We start from the raw sequence: 15,172 nt of genomic DNA on the forward strand, positions 1-15,172 counted from the left end.
GAAAGATCTTACAGCACCCATGGCCGCAAAGAGGCCTTCGTAGGCGCGAGGAGAGTAGACTGTGCAGAACTCCATCGCCTGTCTTCCCTTGTTCTTTTCTGCACACCATATCGAGGACACGAGCAGTACGCATCACGCCACATTTCCAAGCTCTTTGCTTCTTCTCCCTTATACCCCCACACTACTGGGATTCTTTTCCGGGCGAACGCGCAACGTTTGATGGAGGTCGGACTCCACACACTACCCCACTCATGCAAGGAGAGGAAACAGGTTCGCGTGGGACGGTATGACGATCGTACCGGGCGTTGTTTCCGCGCACATCGGTCCGACGTCGCGCGTGTCATTGGCTGTAGTGAGAGGCAACGGGAGAGAGACGAGGGGCCAAATTGGGGCTGCGGAGGGCTGGAGCGTATGAGGATCGGAGTTTTGGTGTCAAGCGCGAGAGGCGCGCATGTAGCATTCCATGTTGTGTAATCAATCTAATCATGTGATCGATCAAACCCGTGCGATATCCAGTTGTGCTCGCGCCAATTTGCGCGTATCCCAGTAGCTGTACGATAAAGAAACTTGACGTGAGAATTTCAGGTGTCTTAGTTGTTCATGTTGATGAGAATTGCTTTCATTGTTGTGGGTTGCCCACGGTGATTGAAAATAGCTTCCATTGCTGTTGTACTCACCCCAGAATTTCTCTAAGTCGCTTAGGCGAATAATCAATTTCTGAGAATTGCGCAATCAATTCCTACCGTGCATATATGGTAGTTGCACAATCTTGCCCAAATAAAGGCTGATATTGACGCGGCCTTTTCTGAGGGCTTTGGAAGTGGTGCAATGCGACTCATCGTCGACGCGAAACCTGTGCTTGTGCACTGTGAGGCAGATAATCACATTGCACTGCAAGCCGGGATATCAACATATCATGCTTGCGCCTACCTCTCATGTTCGTTCATTCTTCAGAACCTACGTCTCAATAGCAGTTATGCGTTGCTTCTTTTGGTCGATTGTACCCCTGGGCGGTGGATTTTCAACGCAGCAAAGCTCTTGTAGAAATCGAGCCATGATCTTGCCATAAGAACACTGTCTCTGCACCAGATGACCAAATGACCCCGCCTCATCTTTAGTCGTAGTCATTCCCAGAGAAGCGCTAGATAACGCGCTGCCGGGGTTGAACATGATGTTGTGATGTAATCCGTGTGGTCATGGCGGCGTGCAGAAGGGGTCATCGAAGCTGCAAAAAAAGCAACCAAAAAGACCGCCTGTAGCGCTCTCGTATATACACAACGTGCACCAGCTCCAGCTGGGGAATAAAAAAATGCTGCAGTCCATAGCCGAGCTTCATCCTCAGCCTATATCCTCTCCAGGAGCAAAAAAGTGCAAAAAGTTCGGTTGTATCAGGCCCTTGTTAGTCCTATACTCACCTCCTGATACAACCTACGTCTTTTGCTGGAATCGAACCTCTCGCCGCAGTCGAACCTCTATCCGGACGGAACGCAGAAATCAAATTGGACGTACCTGACCCTGGCCCATTCGCCATTCACCTACCCTCTCTGGCTGGGTATTGCCGTATGCCATCCTATAGCATGGAAGCTGCTTAATGAAAGTATCGAGGATTTAATAACTTATATACCCAAAGAAAGTCGGCGGGGTCAGGTGTGATATCATTTTGGGTGGCAGAATGAATGCACGGGGCAACATGAACATTGGCCAAGGCGGGGACGATACCACCTCCCAGGGGTCCTGCGTGACAAACAGAGGGCATAGTCGTGCCTTGTGATGCTCCATCTTGCTGCGGAATTGGTTGGGGCCATTGCCCTACCAGTCCATATCTTTCTGCACAGTCTTGACCTGACCTTGCTTCTCCATCCACCACAGAGACACCTTACAGCAACTCTGCTTAGGACCGAGCATTGCTTCACGCAGGCCTTCTCCTCATTGCCTCAATGCCTCATGCATGCCTTTTCTTATTTGCCTGTGCTGGCTGACCTGGTGTTGCATCCATCGAGCGCGCGGGCAATGAGCCTTGGCGGGGAGTTGACATTGTGCCCCTCTCCCCCCTTCAACGACAACGATACCAACGCGAGACCATCACCATACAAGCCGGCGATGTCTTTCTACTCATGAAAGCTTGCAGACGCTTCTCTAGAACGGAGTAGCGACCTCATGTGTGCTCAAGGTATGTCCTTTACAAGACCTTCGACGCGGCAGCGGACCTCAACACCATCAGGCGAGTCACCCATGAGGCAGACAATGGTCCTGAAGGATCTACACACCACACTCCAAGGAGAGTCATGAGTGACTTGAGAAGGTCTGATACAACCTCATGTAGATGCAGGAGGTAATGGCAGTGTCCAGCTTGGATCTCTTCCGGACATCTTGTGAACGGCAATCTCTCGACTGCAGTAAGTTGAATCGCTGCGATGACGCGAACCATTCTTTGCGAATCGATCAACCTCTTCTCATGAGAACAGAATAGGCTCCTGATGCATTGTACAATGCCCTTGTATGCAGCGCGAACCTAGTCGAAGCAACGAATCGCCGCTACGAGCGCCTGCATACATCCCTTTGACTTCCTATCGCGCATCTCCCGAATGCAACAACGGAGATAAAGCGACTTGGGATCAAGAGGAATACAGAGGCTCCAACAAGGGGCAATGGCAATTGCAGACACCTTGCTCATCTCTGCAAGATCACACTTGCTGCAGCAAGCTCCGCGAAGGTCGCTACAACGCTGAGCAACGAACAACACCACGGGAGCTCTTGCTGTGATTGACAAACAGCTGAGAGAAACCAATGTGGGCAAGTATGACAACAGTGCATGTCGATGAAGACTGACATCAGCTGTGTAGATGATCACTCCCAGCGTACCGCAGCTCGATGTCTGCCCCTCTTGCAAGGCTTAAAGGGAATTCAGTACCCCTCCCTGCACAATGCGTACTCTGGTTATGAGATTTTTTACAATCCCGGCCGGCTTGAAAGGGGCGACAGATTCTTTACAATGTCCTCGACCGACTCGGTTGTCCAGTCATGAAAGTCTTTGTTCGTAAACAACACCTCGAGTACGAGACGCCGCCTCGGCCGCAGAGTCATCGCGTTACCCAGTATACCAAAGACCATCGTTGGGCAATGAATCGAAACATTCGAGAGCCCTGCCGTCGAAATACAACACCATTTGGCCAAACAAGGAATCGTATGTATGGATGTTGTTTACCCGAGGGCGCCGACACATTGTGGTGACCACCGAGCAAAGCCAAAGGCCGACAAACGCACTTCCAAATGTATGGTTGAGAGTCCCCAGGCCGATTCATACCATCGCGCAGTTCAAGTCGCATCTTCAACCCAGCTAACAGGTGTGGTAGATGCAAAACGCAAGATCAGCATCATGGCTTGCTACTGGCCTGCGAAATTCTGGTGCCCGATCACCAGTTCACAAAACAGCGCATGAAGCACCTCGCATCAAGCCCTCGAACGGCTACCAGTCTCTCTTTCGTGCAAGGATACCATTCTTAAGAGATGGGCGATGTATGAAGAGCCAGAAACGACGGTCCTGCTGGCACTAAGGCTGCCGCTCCTGCAGACGGCCATTCAGAGACTGTACATCGAGGCACATCTCCATCGGGTACGCTGGTGATCGATCGTATATCCCAAAGCTTTCTTTGTTTCAGATCCCCAGAACTAGCAACCATACAGGCAGATGCAGAAGATCGGTACCACATCTCAGGTATCTGGATACCAACATACAAGACCAGTTGCATGGTGCAGTTAAGAGAGGGTTCCGCAGACCATACCTCGCCGGACAGTAACAGGCTTGGATAAGGAGAACAAGGAGCAAATTCGAAGTGGCCCGAGAGCTCAATGGAACTTTCCTGGGCACCATTCGACTTGGCAGAAAATCGCGATAACAATCAGGTTCCGTCGCAGACTCCTCAGGCACATCTGGTTGCGCTGCCGAATAACCTTCTTCTGCTCAAGAGGAGAAAAAGAAGGATCATGTTATTCTCACCCGGATGATACTCGCTGGCGTATTGCTTCTCAGGATCGTTATGAGTTGGGCTCCTCTCAATTTCTCCGACCAGAAGAATCCATAAGAAGAGCTAGAACCATGAGAAGTTCCGATACTGAGATACGCTTCTGCAAACGGAAGATTCATGCTGCCTTCAACCAGTTTAAGGGTAGCCTAGGGCTTCTCACCCAAACCAAGCAACATCAGCGTCTCTTGGTACTGCAAAATCTTGACCGATACATATAGCTACCATAGGCACGAACTCTCGTGAAGGGCAATGTATACACCACTCCAGCCGAAATAGCGCGTGTGGTCTTTCCAGGGAGTGGAAGCTACGACTTGGGCTGACATGACAGCGCGCCTGGGCAATCCAATCCACGACGGGTGATCAAAATATTCGAAGGACCCAAAAAAACTCCGAAAGGACCATCCGTCGGTATGATGTATCCTATCTGGCGATGTCGTTGGTAGCTTGTTCTTTACCGTGGTCTTGTCCGGTAAACTCAACAAGTTGTCCTGGTGCAGATGCGGAGGCGCATCGACCGATGCACGCAAAGTTCATGGCCCGAACAGTCCATTCATACATGATTGAAATATGACAATGTGTCATACCGGCAATGAGAATATCGCCAACGAATGGGTCCAACAGACACATGCTTTGACCAAGGGAGCCAAGTCGATGATCCGAATACTCCTCGAGGCGTTGACTGAAGTCTATGAATAAGACGGTCATGGGATATATTCTTCTGAGGATGAACACCGAAGCGCGGGTCTGGCCTGTGTGGACTTCAGCCGACAACTGTCGCCAAGGTACCTTGACATGCCGCCTGAAAGCATGCCGTCCACTAAAACCACTGTCCAGGTGGAACCGTCATTCTCGTCAAGATCAATAGCAACCATCCATAAGCTTGCTCCAGCAAGGCCGTGGGTTGAGCGGGATCTAAAAGTCATGATGTCCAAGTCAAACTCAACCCATACATCTCCGCCATGAAGTATGATAAGGGGAGATGTCACATCCCTCAATGAGACATCCAGTGTGAAGCGGAGACGTGCCGCTTGTCGCTCTCGTTCATGTCATGATCACGAAGTACGGTACTCAATGTCGAATCTCCTAGCTCTTACTCAAGCTCAATGTGCTTGTCAAAGCGGATATGCCAGCTCCCATCATACCGCATTACTAATGCCTTGTACGGATCACATCCAAGCATTTGGCGCTCATGACAATGCTCCGCCGATGGTCTCACCAAAGAGAGCAACGATGCCATCGCCGATAATGGCCAGTGAAGTGCCCCTCATGGCCTCGAAGTTCTGCTTGTGTTCCGTTTGCCAAGGAAGGTGGCCGTCACTATGTCGATGCCGTTGTCAACCTTCTTGTCGGGCGGAGCGCGATATCGTATTATGGAAGGCCAAATTAAAACCGACAGCCTCGTCGCTGCAGTTTGGGACATTGGACGTCTTCGTATGTTCTATGGCTTCTTATTCAGCTCTGCAAGAATTCACGCGAATTTGCGATTATGGCCTAAGAAGAGAACGTTCATCGTCAGCCACGTACACAGAACTCAATGGGGGGATACTTGCGGGAGAAGGCACACTGTGCCAATGATTACACCATGACATCTGCTTCTACCGACAAATCGCATTCGGCGTCGATGCTCAGGATCCTTGGTTATGTGTTGTGTGGCGCCTGTCGGCTGCCCTTGTGTTGTGATCTTTGAGTCGTTCCATTCGCGTCCCGCGGGGCGTATAGGCGAACGAATTGGAGCCGGCAGCATGCCATCGTCGTCAGTTACGGGCTTCCGCCTATGCTGCTGGCGCTGGTGACTCGCTGTTAGGGGTGTGCTTGATATGTAGGATGCCCTACACGCCAGCCGCTGATGCTGCCTCCCGCATAGCTTTGGCTCTGGAACCACAGTGTCATTCATCCGCGCCACGTTTCTGTGTGTATGCCTGTGCCCAGCGCGGGGCAGCAATGATTCTGGTTATGGCAAGCATCATCTATGCCTTGCCATGCATGATAGAAGGGTGTCCCTCGTGGTGTGTGTGTTCCGGCAGAGGAGGTACCTCCGCTAGGAATATCCATCGACTGGGGTCTTGGCGAGGTTGCGGACAGGACGCGACCGGCTTTCTGGAAGAGAAGCATCGCCCCTGGAGCCGCAAAGAGGCTAGGATTCCAGACCAGACACTTATTGTGTTGCTCTCTGTGTTTGGATATCCAACATTTGGCAGGGGGAGGGACGGCGGGGGGAGGAGAGGCTCGATGTGAAGAAGCGCCAAAGCTCAATCCACAATGGAGAGGCCAGGAGGCGGACGACGAAAGCAGCAGAGCATAGCCTCATCTATCGAGAAACAAGGACAGGAATAAAGAGAGCTGAGTGCAGAAAACGACAGCGCAAGGCCGAAAGCTGACTGATGTCGACACGGGGGTGGGGATGTTGTGTCGATGAGGGGCTTGGGACAAGCAAATTGTCCGGCATCCTATTCCCCACCAACGGAACCCTGGAAGCTACTTGCGGACGTGCTCACCATTTGCTCAAAATGAACGCGCAGAAACGCCCACGATACAGTCTTTGAAGCTAGAGCATCACGGAGGAAAACACCATCTACATGAATGGCTGTAGCTAAAAATCTGCTGTGTGCTGGTTCAGATATTGCAGCAAATGCATGCTACACAGTAAGACGGGTTGCTACGTGGGTCACGACTATGCTTTACGTCAAATGGCACATCACGCAACAATGGCACGAAACTTTGGGATCGTAATTCATTTCCATGGTCTAAGTGTTGGTGACTATCCGGCCTAAGAGAGAACGATATATTTCTCAATTATGCCAACGGGGAATATCGCTATCATGCTGTCCAGATTGTCCATCCAACGCCAGGGCTTGCAGAAGCAGCAAAGTGGCTAATACCAAACAAAAGAGATGGGCAAAGATAATGGGGTCAGTCCGTTATATGTGAGCCTTCGAAAGCCTAATGAATCATCGCTACGTGTCATGGTGGGAGGCTGTGCTTTTGGAACCCCATACAGAAAGTTGGGGAAAGAGGACAGCTTCCCTGCCCATGACAACGTTAAAGTATCGCCGAGTTGGGTGATGTCAAAGATGTAGGCTCACGGCTTCGCGTACTGTTGTGTCCATTCTTGAGCTGTCTGAATAGCCTGATTCTTGTTCTCCTTCCATGCCTGGGCAACATCGTTCGCAAGGGGATCGTCAGGGTTGGGCGCGCCCAAAAGAGCTTGGATCGAGAGTAGGATCGTACGAATCTGGAGGGCAGGCGACCAGTTACCTGAACATGTTAGCAAAGCCTCGGTATTGTGAAGTATGACTCCAAACTTACTTTTCAGAACATCAAGGCAGATGCGACCCAGACGATCAATGTTGGGGTGATAGATTTTTGTGAGAAAGCGGACCTTGGGCGGCGTCATGGGGTAGTCATCTGGGAGAAATAGCTCTAACTTGAAGACACCACCTATGAAGGGTTTGTCAGTTGAAAACTTCAACATTACTGGGCACCAGCATACCCTCATAAGGCGACTGGCTAGGGCCGTCAATGGTAACATCGAAATACCTCAGGTTGTCGTCGTGCGGCGTCGCGCTGATTCCTTGAACACTACACGGGGATCCCAGATCAGTAAAATAGCATGCCATACCGTCGGGAATACCTACGGCTCGTTGACCAGGCGCTCAGTTTCCTTGATGATTCGCTTGGGCAGTGCCATAGCTGATGGTGGGGCAGGATGCCGCTTGTGTAGAGCGAGAGGTTGTGAAGGGCGAGGGCTCGTGTGGAGAAAGCGAATATGCTTTTCGGTACCAACAAAAGGTGTGTGTAGGAGTTTTCTTTCTCTGCGCTTGGAAGAGCAAGCCTGTGTCGTCTGGTCTTGGGTAGGGCCAAAGGGCTAGACATGCATGTGTGATGTTGCGTAATCGGCCAGCGGCGCTAGAGACGCCTGGACAGGGGAGCCACTGCCTGCTTCATTACCATCGCCATCACGACTACACGCGCATGCCCGAGACGGCCAGCAACAAGATGGCGGCCACGGCAGGTGGGCCTCTATCAGCGTTCCAGTCGCCGACGTTTGATCGCGATGTCGAGGTCAAAGTAGATGACGAGATTGGCGCTGCCAGCATAAGCCCAGCAGGCCGCGACATCGTCCTTGCCAGCAAGAGCGGCCTCCGCATCATTGACTTGGACAATCTTTTTTCCTTACCTCGTTTCATTCCAAACCAATCGTCGTGGGATGTCGCTGATGTGCAGTGGTCACCCTTTGCGGCACGCGCAGAATGGATTGCTACTACCCGCAATCAGCTCGCGCTCGTATACAATCTCTCCATGCCGTACAACAGCAAGAAAGCACCCATTGAATACACGCTACGCGCCCATGAACGCGCCATCACAGACATCAATTTCTCTGCCCATCATCCAGACTTACTCGCGACATGTGGAGTTGACAGCTTCGTCTTCATACATGACCTCCGGAGTAGGCAAGCCCCGTTGAAGCTCGCCGACTATACTGCTGGAGCAACCCAAGTCAAATGGAATCGCCAGAATGACAAGATTATTGCCAGCGCCCACGACAAGTACCTCCACATTTGGGATACTCGCCATGGAGCGACTCCCCTCTCGACCATTGCCGCCCATACCACCAAGATCTACGGTATTGACTGGAACCGCAACGACCCAAGCAAAATCATGACATGTTCTTTGGACGCGACCATCAAGCTTTGGAGCAATGTAGGAAGGTCTGATCATATCACTGCCCCCCGGCGCGTCATCCGCACTCACTATCCTGTATGGCGAGCGCGCCACACACCCTTTCCTCACGGCATTCTTGCCATGCCGCAACGAGGTAATTCGAATCTTTGGTTATACAAGCATGTCACCGATAGCGATGCGTCAACCTTTAATAATGAGCCAGTTCACGCCTTTCAAAAGCATGATTCTGATGCTCAAGTCCGCGAGTTCCTATGGCGTTCTCGTGGCTCTACTGACTACGGCATCGATAATCGTGACTTCCAGTTGATTTCTTGGGGGACCGACAGGCGCCTACAACTTCATCACCTCGATCTCAAGCTTCTCGAAAAGGCTGTCGGCTATCGAAAAGGCGAACGTCTTGTCGAAGAGCCCAGTGCGACGCGTAGAGGGGCTACCTATGTATCTTATCGCGATGGTCCTATTCCTACTACTACTACTGCAGGTGATCGGGACTACTTTGGTCCACCACGCCAACAACGGAAAGGGAACTTGTCAACCTTGCTGCAGAACTACTCCCTCAACGAAGACGTTCATACTTCTCGCTTTCCTGGACAAACACACGCCAAGATACATCCAGAGATAGTGCAGAGAGAGACCATGACTGCCCAGCCCATTCGCCGCAACGACCCACGTGTTGTTAACCACATCACTTGGATCAACGGAGTCAAATTCGGGGGTGATCGTCACAATAATGTCAATGATATTCACGCTCGGCCCAACCAGCAGGATCTTGGCGAGAAGTACCCGTACCAAGAGCAGAATGACCTCGGTGCTGAGATATCATATGTCGGCAACAAATACAAGAAGCTCGCTTTTGAAGAGATTGACGTGCCGGGTCGCTACATCAAGGTCTCGTTCAGCGGGCCCTGGGGTGATCACGATCCTGCAACTGATGGCGCAAAGCTTGTGTTTCTTCGATTTACTATCAGGTTTCCGTCTGCTTATCCCAAAGCTGTTGAAAATGGGCAGCCCGATTCCATTCGCCACAGGATACCAACCCCACTAGATATTGAATTCGAGAGGACAACAGCATCCATCAGCAAAGAACACCAAGAAGAACTAGTCCACAATATGCATCGTATCGCTGCTACCTGTGCTGAACAGGAACGCGAGGCTCTGGAGGCAGTACTCTCGTATGCTTTGGGAGAGCGCGCTTTGGACGATAGCCTGGACCTGGGCGAAGACGTTGAACCACTCGAAGATCTTGGACCCTTGCCGGGAGAAAGTTCCAGCGAAGACGAGGATCACGAGGGCGAGTTTACTGATGACGTGATGCAATCCTCTCATATGAACGCTGACATTCCCCTTCCCATTCAGTGTACTGCCCGGTTCTCAGCCGATGGGTCCCTTGTGGTTGCAAGGATACCACCAGTAAAATCAATGCCTGGCTCAGAGGTGTTCAGATTTCAGATTGCGAGAAATCTTCGCCAAAGTGGCCTGAAGAACGATATCTTTGACTCTTTTGGTCGCTTTACTTCCCGTCGTGCTGAGGATTCAGATGGAGCGTCGTCTCCATCCTCTTCTGTTGGTTCTTGGGAAACTTCTTCCACTCCGTCGTCTTCTTCTGGGTCTGATCATGACGGGAATGCACGTATTGGCAACTTTCAGCCTCCTCTGGCTTGGCAGAAATCTATTTCTCGCTTTCAGTCACGGAACTCGTTACCTTCTTCGGGTGGTGTGGCAAAACAGCCATCCAAGACCAAATCTACAGTGTCGATCCTGTTCTCGGCTACAGATGACATGGTTCCGAGCAAGCGTGTACTTGCGGAGGAATATCGCATTTTTGGCCCTGGGCCCATCATTTGCGAGCACAACTCTGAAGTAGCAAGAAGTCATGGATTCGAGGATCTTGCCGATATCTGGATGCTTTGTAAACTAATTTTGAGCAATGAAGTACCTGTGGAGATACTTCCTCAACAATATCGGAGAGACCAGGTCCTTGTGCTGGCCCGAAGGGCTCTTGTAAGGATCAAACGTAAAGACAGTGGGCTCGACCTCGCGTTTGACGAGTCAGAAAGCGTGACCAACCCTCAGCTGAATGCTCGAGTCAAGTGGGGTCATCATCCTATCGTCACTTGGCTGATACCTGCACTTTTTGACCACTTTGAACGCCTGGCAGATGTTCAGATGCTTGCTATGTTGTCTTGTATATTTGCGGAACCTGCTACGCGCGAAGGTGTGACCTCAGCCATGGCTAAAATGCGGCAATCTCAGCTCCCTATGTCTATGGAAGCACCGGCGTTCTCTCTAGACTACTTCCCCTCGTCGGACGCGGCATGGAGTTTGTTCAAGCCCACGATTTCCATCCCACCTACGCCTTCGTATTCCCGCTTTGCAACCCCGGTCAATGAATCTGGTTCCCAGAGATCCGTTAAGAATCTCGATATCTACGGAAGTCATGGGAGTTCGAACGGGCCATGGAGTAGCGACGCATTCCATTCGGACCCCGTTACACCCTACTCGACTGGCAACACGCCACCTCTCTTGTCTCAAATACCTCCAATTAGAAATGCTTATACAGCAAATCACACTCCATATGGAACATCCCCAGAGAATAGCCATACAGCTCATAAGAAGAGCTCGACTGCAAACTTTGCGAGTGCTGTAGCAGCATTGTCACGGCCTTTTTCGAATGCAATGTCTTCGTCGCCTCCGGTCAGGTCACGGATCGAAGATCTCTCTACATCTGCGCCGACTAGTGGGGTGACTTGGGGAACAACGACATTCTATGGAAGTGACTCTCATGACCAAAACAGCATGGCAGCTCCACGCACAAAGCAAGGAAAGCGCGCAAGCTTCGGACAGTCTGAGCACGTCGATATCAACTATATTGGCGAATCCGACTCGGACTACGAAAAGGTGGATGATGAAGGCAGCTACGCCACGACAGGTGTCAAAGAACGCAATGTGCCCGGCACGCCTCGAGAGGGCGATGGTGGCAGGGCTATCAAGGTTACACTAAAAAACCAAGACCAGTTCGATGACGAGGCATGTTTCAGCCGGCCGTTACTAGATGCAAGTAAAGATTGGCTACATCGTGTCTGGCGAGAGCAGTATGCTGAGATGCTGAATCGGTGGGGCCTAGTCAGTGCTCGAGCTGAAGTACTCAAGTTTAATGGGCTTGTTTCGTACTTTCCAGTCGAGTATTCTCGTACCAGCTCAAAGTCTGGCTCGATTTCACTTGCGATCAAACGGTCTAGCGATGACGAAGAAGAGGAGGATGAGAAGATAGCTCAACGCGTATCAAGGGCCTCAACAACATTAGTGCCTCCAACGCCCACTACGGTGCAATCGAAGCGCCTATCTACTGCATCTCCAAAGCACTTCTCCTTCAATCCAGAGGCTACAGAGTTCCAGCCCAGCACCATAACAAACATCCTGTCGGAAGAACAGATAGCGGACCTACCCATGGATGCATTCATTCCTCCGGAGCAATACTTGCGTCTCTCGATACCAGTTCGCACGCCCATTGCAGAGCTTGACGAGAGCCTTGCTGGACTAAGCACATCACCTGCTCAGTCCAAACTGCAACCGCCCCCAAGCCGGTCCAGCAGACCAAGCCTCTCACGAGGCACATCCAACGTCTCCGGCGGCTCGTCGTGGCGCGAAAGCCGCCCAGCCCCCACCGTCAGCACGGAAATCTCCAAGCCCGCAGAGGTGGAAACCACCTACAGCTGCAGCATCTGCTGGATCCGCGTCTCCGGCCTCTTCAACCTATGTCCCGCGTGCGGCCATGTTGCACACATGGACTGCATGGGCGACGAAATCGGCGTTGACGAAGGCGAGTGCATCGTCGGCTGCGGTTGCGGCTGCGGCCTCGAAGACGACGACGAGCGCTCCAGAATGGAAGCGTACATCGAGGGTGTCCGCGCCGCGCACGCTGAAGGCAGCGCCTGGGAAGACGGCAGCGAGTGGATGCCCAGCGGCACCACGACGCCTGCGCTGTATCCTGAGAGTGCGTACGGTGATTTCATGACGGGTGGCGCGAGTAAGATGATGGGGAGTGAGGATAGGAAGAGGGAGAGAGCGACCGGGGTGGGGCGCAGAGATGTGGTGAGTCCTACGCCTACTAAGACGAAGAAGAAGAGTAAGAAGAAGGCTAGGGCTTCGGGGTTGAGTTATTATTGAGGTTGAGGCAGTGTGTTTTCTTTTTGTCCGTTTTTTTTCGGTTCTTTCTCGGAATTTGCTTTTGTGGGTTTATGCGGGAAATGGTGGTGTTGTACGATTACGCAGAGTTGATACCCTCCCCATGATGTATACATTTGCCGTGGGCCATGTAATACAGCTGCAACGTTTTTTTTCTTCCTCTTTTTCTTCTTCTTCTTATCTCTTCTTCTGTTTCTTTTGTCACAGGCTTCCCCTTTCTTTCCCCTTTCTACAATCTCACATGCTAACGGAGTTCAGTAACCACTAATGTAATACATTATCGTGTATAAGTATTTTCCTTTTCTCGAGAGATGCAGGAACCCTGGATGTTGTACTTCTCCGAAAATTTCAGCCAAGTTTACTTGTGGTAGTGTGCGTTTTCCAACGAGGCAAGGAAAATAGAGGTAGAGATTTTTGGGGATGAGGCTGTAGATTTACACACAAAAGAGTTCATGGTATTTCTATCTCCCGTCGAAAATCATCAAGACTAGCCACATATGATACCATCATTTACTCCTAAAATGCTAGCACTGGGTAGATGATGGATGGACATGAATGAATTTCGACTTATTCTTCACCTGGCCCACTTGCTCTCCTTGAAAAGAATCAAGGGCAACAAAAAAAAACGTCCCTCATGATCTCCCCACTCATGCCCAAGTCTATAAAACTTGTCCAACAACCCACACTTTACTTCAACGCCTTCTCCGCCTTTTGGGCGGTGTTCTTCAAATCCTGCAACTCACCCTTTGCCTGGCCCTCTGTGTTCTTCAGGCTCTGGTTGTAGAGATAAATACGACCGACCTGAGTCGCACCGACGCAAAAGACGAGGAAGTTGACAGCGGCGAGAGCAATGTTCTTGGGGCGGATGACGAAGCACCAGCGGGTCCAGATGGCACCTGTGCACATGAGGGCAAAGTTCTGGGTGAAGGAGAGGGATTCGGCGGGGCGGGAGAAGTCGGAGGCGCCGGCGAGGACCATGCCCCATTTCATTACTGGGGCCCTGCAGAAGTAATCAGTACATGTTGAAGTTCATATGCTGTGTTTGTGTTTGGCAAAGGGTGCGTTTCGGGCAAAATCACTTGCGCACGCGACGCTTCGGACATTGCGGGGGGAAAGTTCGAAGCCGCCAGTCTTCCCCCCCCCCCCCAAAAAAAACGTGCGTTTGTCGCAAAGAATGGAAGACTACAGGGAAGAGGCGAAGCAGTGCGTACCAGAAATGCACAGTCTTTGGGCCGATGGGACTGTTCCAGAACTTCTGGAAGCCAGCGGGCTCGGCACCGGCAGCCGTGTTGACTCGTCGGCGGGCATTTGCGCGTTGGAAGAAAGGTCGGAAGGAGCTGAAGATGCGGGAGCCGGGGCGGAACGACATGATTGCTATGTTTTCTGTCCCTCTCACTTTTTTGACAGGGTAGGAAGAGGCGGGGCTTTGTCCGGAGAAGGGTGAGTGAGGTCCGGAAGCAATTGACAAATGCTGAGGTCGTTTGTCGTTGGCGGCGATGTCGGGCCTGAGGGTTCGTCAGATGGGACAAATCCGGGATTAAACAATGGCGCTTCGTTGCTCCGACGGTGTTAGGCTACTTTGGGTATAGCGCGTTCTTGCCGGGGGGGCCAGCTCGACGAACATTGAATGTCGGCGCGGGCGGGCGCTTTTGGAGGGTGACGACACCTCCCTCCAATTGATACCCTTTCACGCAAACGATCTTCACGCCCACGTTTCTCGCAATGGCCTCGAAAGCATTTGGAAACGGGCTCAAGGAGCTACGCTTCCTGTTTTGCCAGACTAGCGAGCACAGCGCTGCGACAAGGTATGCGCCTTCACGATACAAGATGTTTTGAGCGAGGGGAGTCGCAAACGCGATTGCGCATCATGGGGTAGTTAGAAAAGAAAATGTAGCTGACGGAATGATACAGGAACTTCCTCACCCGAAGCTATCCCGCCATGAAGAAGGCCAACCCGTCGATTCCTATTATGATCCGAGAAGCCAGCGGCACCGAGCCCACAGTCTTTGCGAGATTCGGTGCGTAGAAACGTAATTGGAAGAGAAAAGAGGACAAGGAATGCTAATTACGGTTTACAATTCTAGATTTCGGAAAGGAGAGGAAGTTGCCGCTCAAGGGCCTCGACGACAAGGCCATCGAGCAACAAGTATCAGAACTGGTACAGAAGGGCGCATGAGGATGTGATTGGAAAAAATAGCAAAGAAGGAACGACCAAAAGGGACGACATCACATACGATTGAATTCAAAGGAAGCCACCGTAGGCTATTCTCTGTATATTC

General features: G+C 51.5%; 6 protein-coding genes across 6 annotated transcripts; 3 read left to right on the top strand and 3 right to left on the bottom strand.

Annotated features, from left to right (window-relative positions):
• Positions 1-4,243: 4,243 nt before the first annotated feature.
• COCCADRAFT_32037 (uncharacterized protein) lies at positions 4,244-4,730 on the bottom strand (the record flags this gene model as incomplete). Its single annotated transcript, XM_007708527.1, has 2 exons — positions 4,244-4,449; positions 4,481-4,730. 2 exons carry the CDS (start codon positions 4,728-4,730, stop codon positions 4,244-4,246), a joined length of 456 nt encoding a protein of 151 aa, XP_007706717.1.
• Positions 4,731-5,849: 1,119 nt separating this feature from the next.
• COCCADRAFT_32038 (uncharacterized protein) lies at positions 5,850-6,327 on the top strand (the record flags this gene model as incomplete). Its single annotated transcript, XM_007708528.1, has 2 exons — positions 5,850-6,256; positions 6,291-6,327. 2 exons carry the CDS (start codon positions 5,850-5,852, stop codon positions 6,325-6,327), a joined length of 444 nt encoding a protein of 147 aa, XP_007706718.1.
• A 777-nt stretch (positions 6,328-7,104) lies between these two features.
• COCCADRAFT_32039 (uncharacterized protein) lies at positions 7,105-7,713 on the bottom strand (the record flags this gene model as incomplete). Its single annotated transcript, XM_007708529.1, has 4 exons — positions 7,105-7,280; positions 7,332-7,463; positions 7,516-7,604; positions 7,661-7,713. The coding sequence occupies 4 exons, from the start codon at positions 7,711-7,713 to the stop codon at positions 7,105-7,107; spliced, it is 450 nt and encodes a 149-aa protein (XP_007706719.1).
• Positions 7,714-7,997: 284 nt separating this feature from the next.
• Positions 7,998-12,875, top strand: COCCADRAFT_81584 (uncharacterized protein; the record flags this gene model as incomplete). Its single annotated transcript, XM_007708594.1, has 1 exon — positions 7,998-12,875. The coding sequence occupies one exon, from the start codon at positions 7,998-8,000 to the stop codon at positions 12,873-12,875; it is 4,878 nt and encodes a 1,625-aa protein (XP_007706784.1).
• Positions 12,876-13,580: 705 nt separating this feature from the next.
• COCCADRAFT_81721 (uncharacterized protein) lies at positions 13,581-14,262 on the bottom strand (the record flags this gene model as incomplete). Its single annotated transcript, XM_007708595.1, has 2 exons — positions 13,581-13,893; positions 14,105-14,262. The coding sequence occupies 2 exons, from the start codon at positions 14,260-14,262 to the stop codon at positions 13,581-13,583; spliced, it is 471 nt and encodes a 156-aa protein (XP_007706785.1).
• A 353-nt stretch (positions 14,263-14,615) lies between these two features.
• Positions 14,616-15,069, top strand: COCCADRAFT_81835 (uncharacterized protein; the record flags this gene model as incomplete). Its single annotated transcript, XM_007708596.1, has 3 exons — positions 14,616-14,698; positions 14,805-14,911; positions 14,978-15,069. 3 exons carry the CDS (start codon positions 14,616-14,618, stop codon positions 15,067-15,069), a joined length of 282 nt encoding a protein of 93 aa, XP_007706786.1.
• Positions 15,070-15,172: the final 103 nt, after the last annotated feature.

This window comes from Bipolaris zeicola, assembly GCF_000523435.1.
Source record: "Bipolaris zeicola 26-R-13 unplaced genomic scaffold scaffold_2, whole genome shotgun sequence".
NCBI classification, from domain to species: Eukaryota; Fungi; Ascomycota; class Dothideomycetes; order Pleosporales; family Pleosporaceae; genus Bipolaris; species Bipolaris zeicola.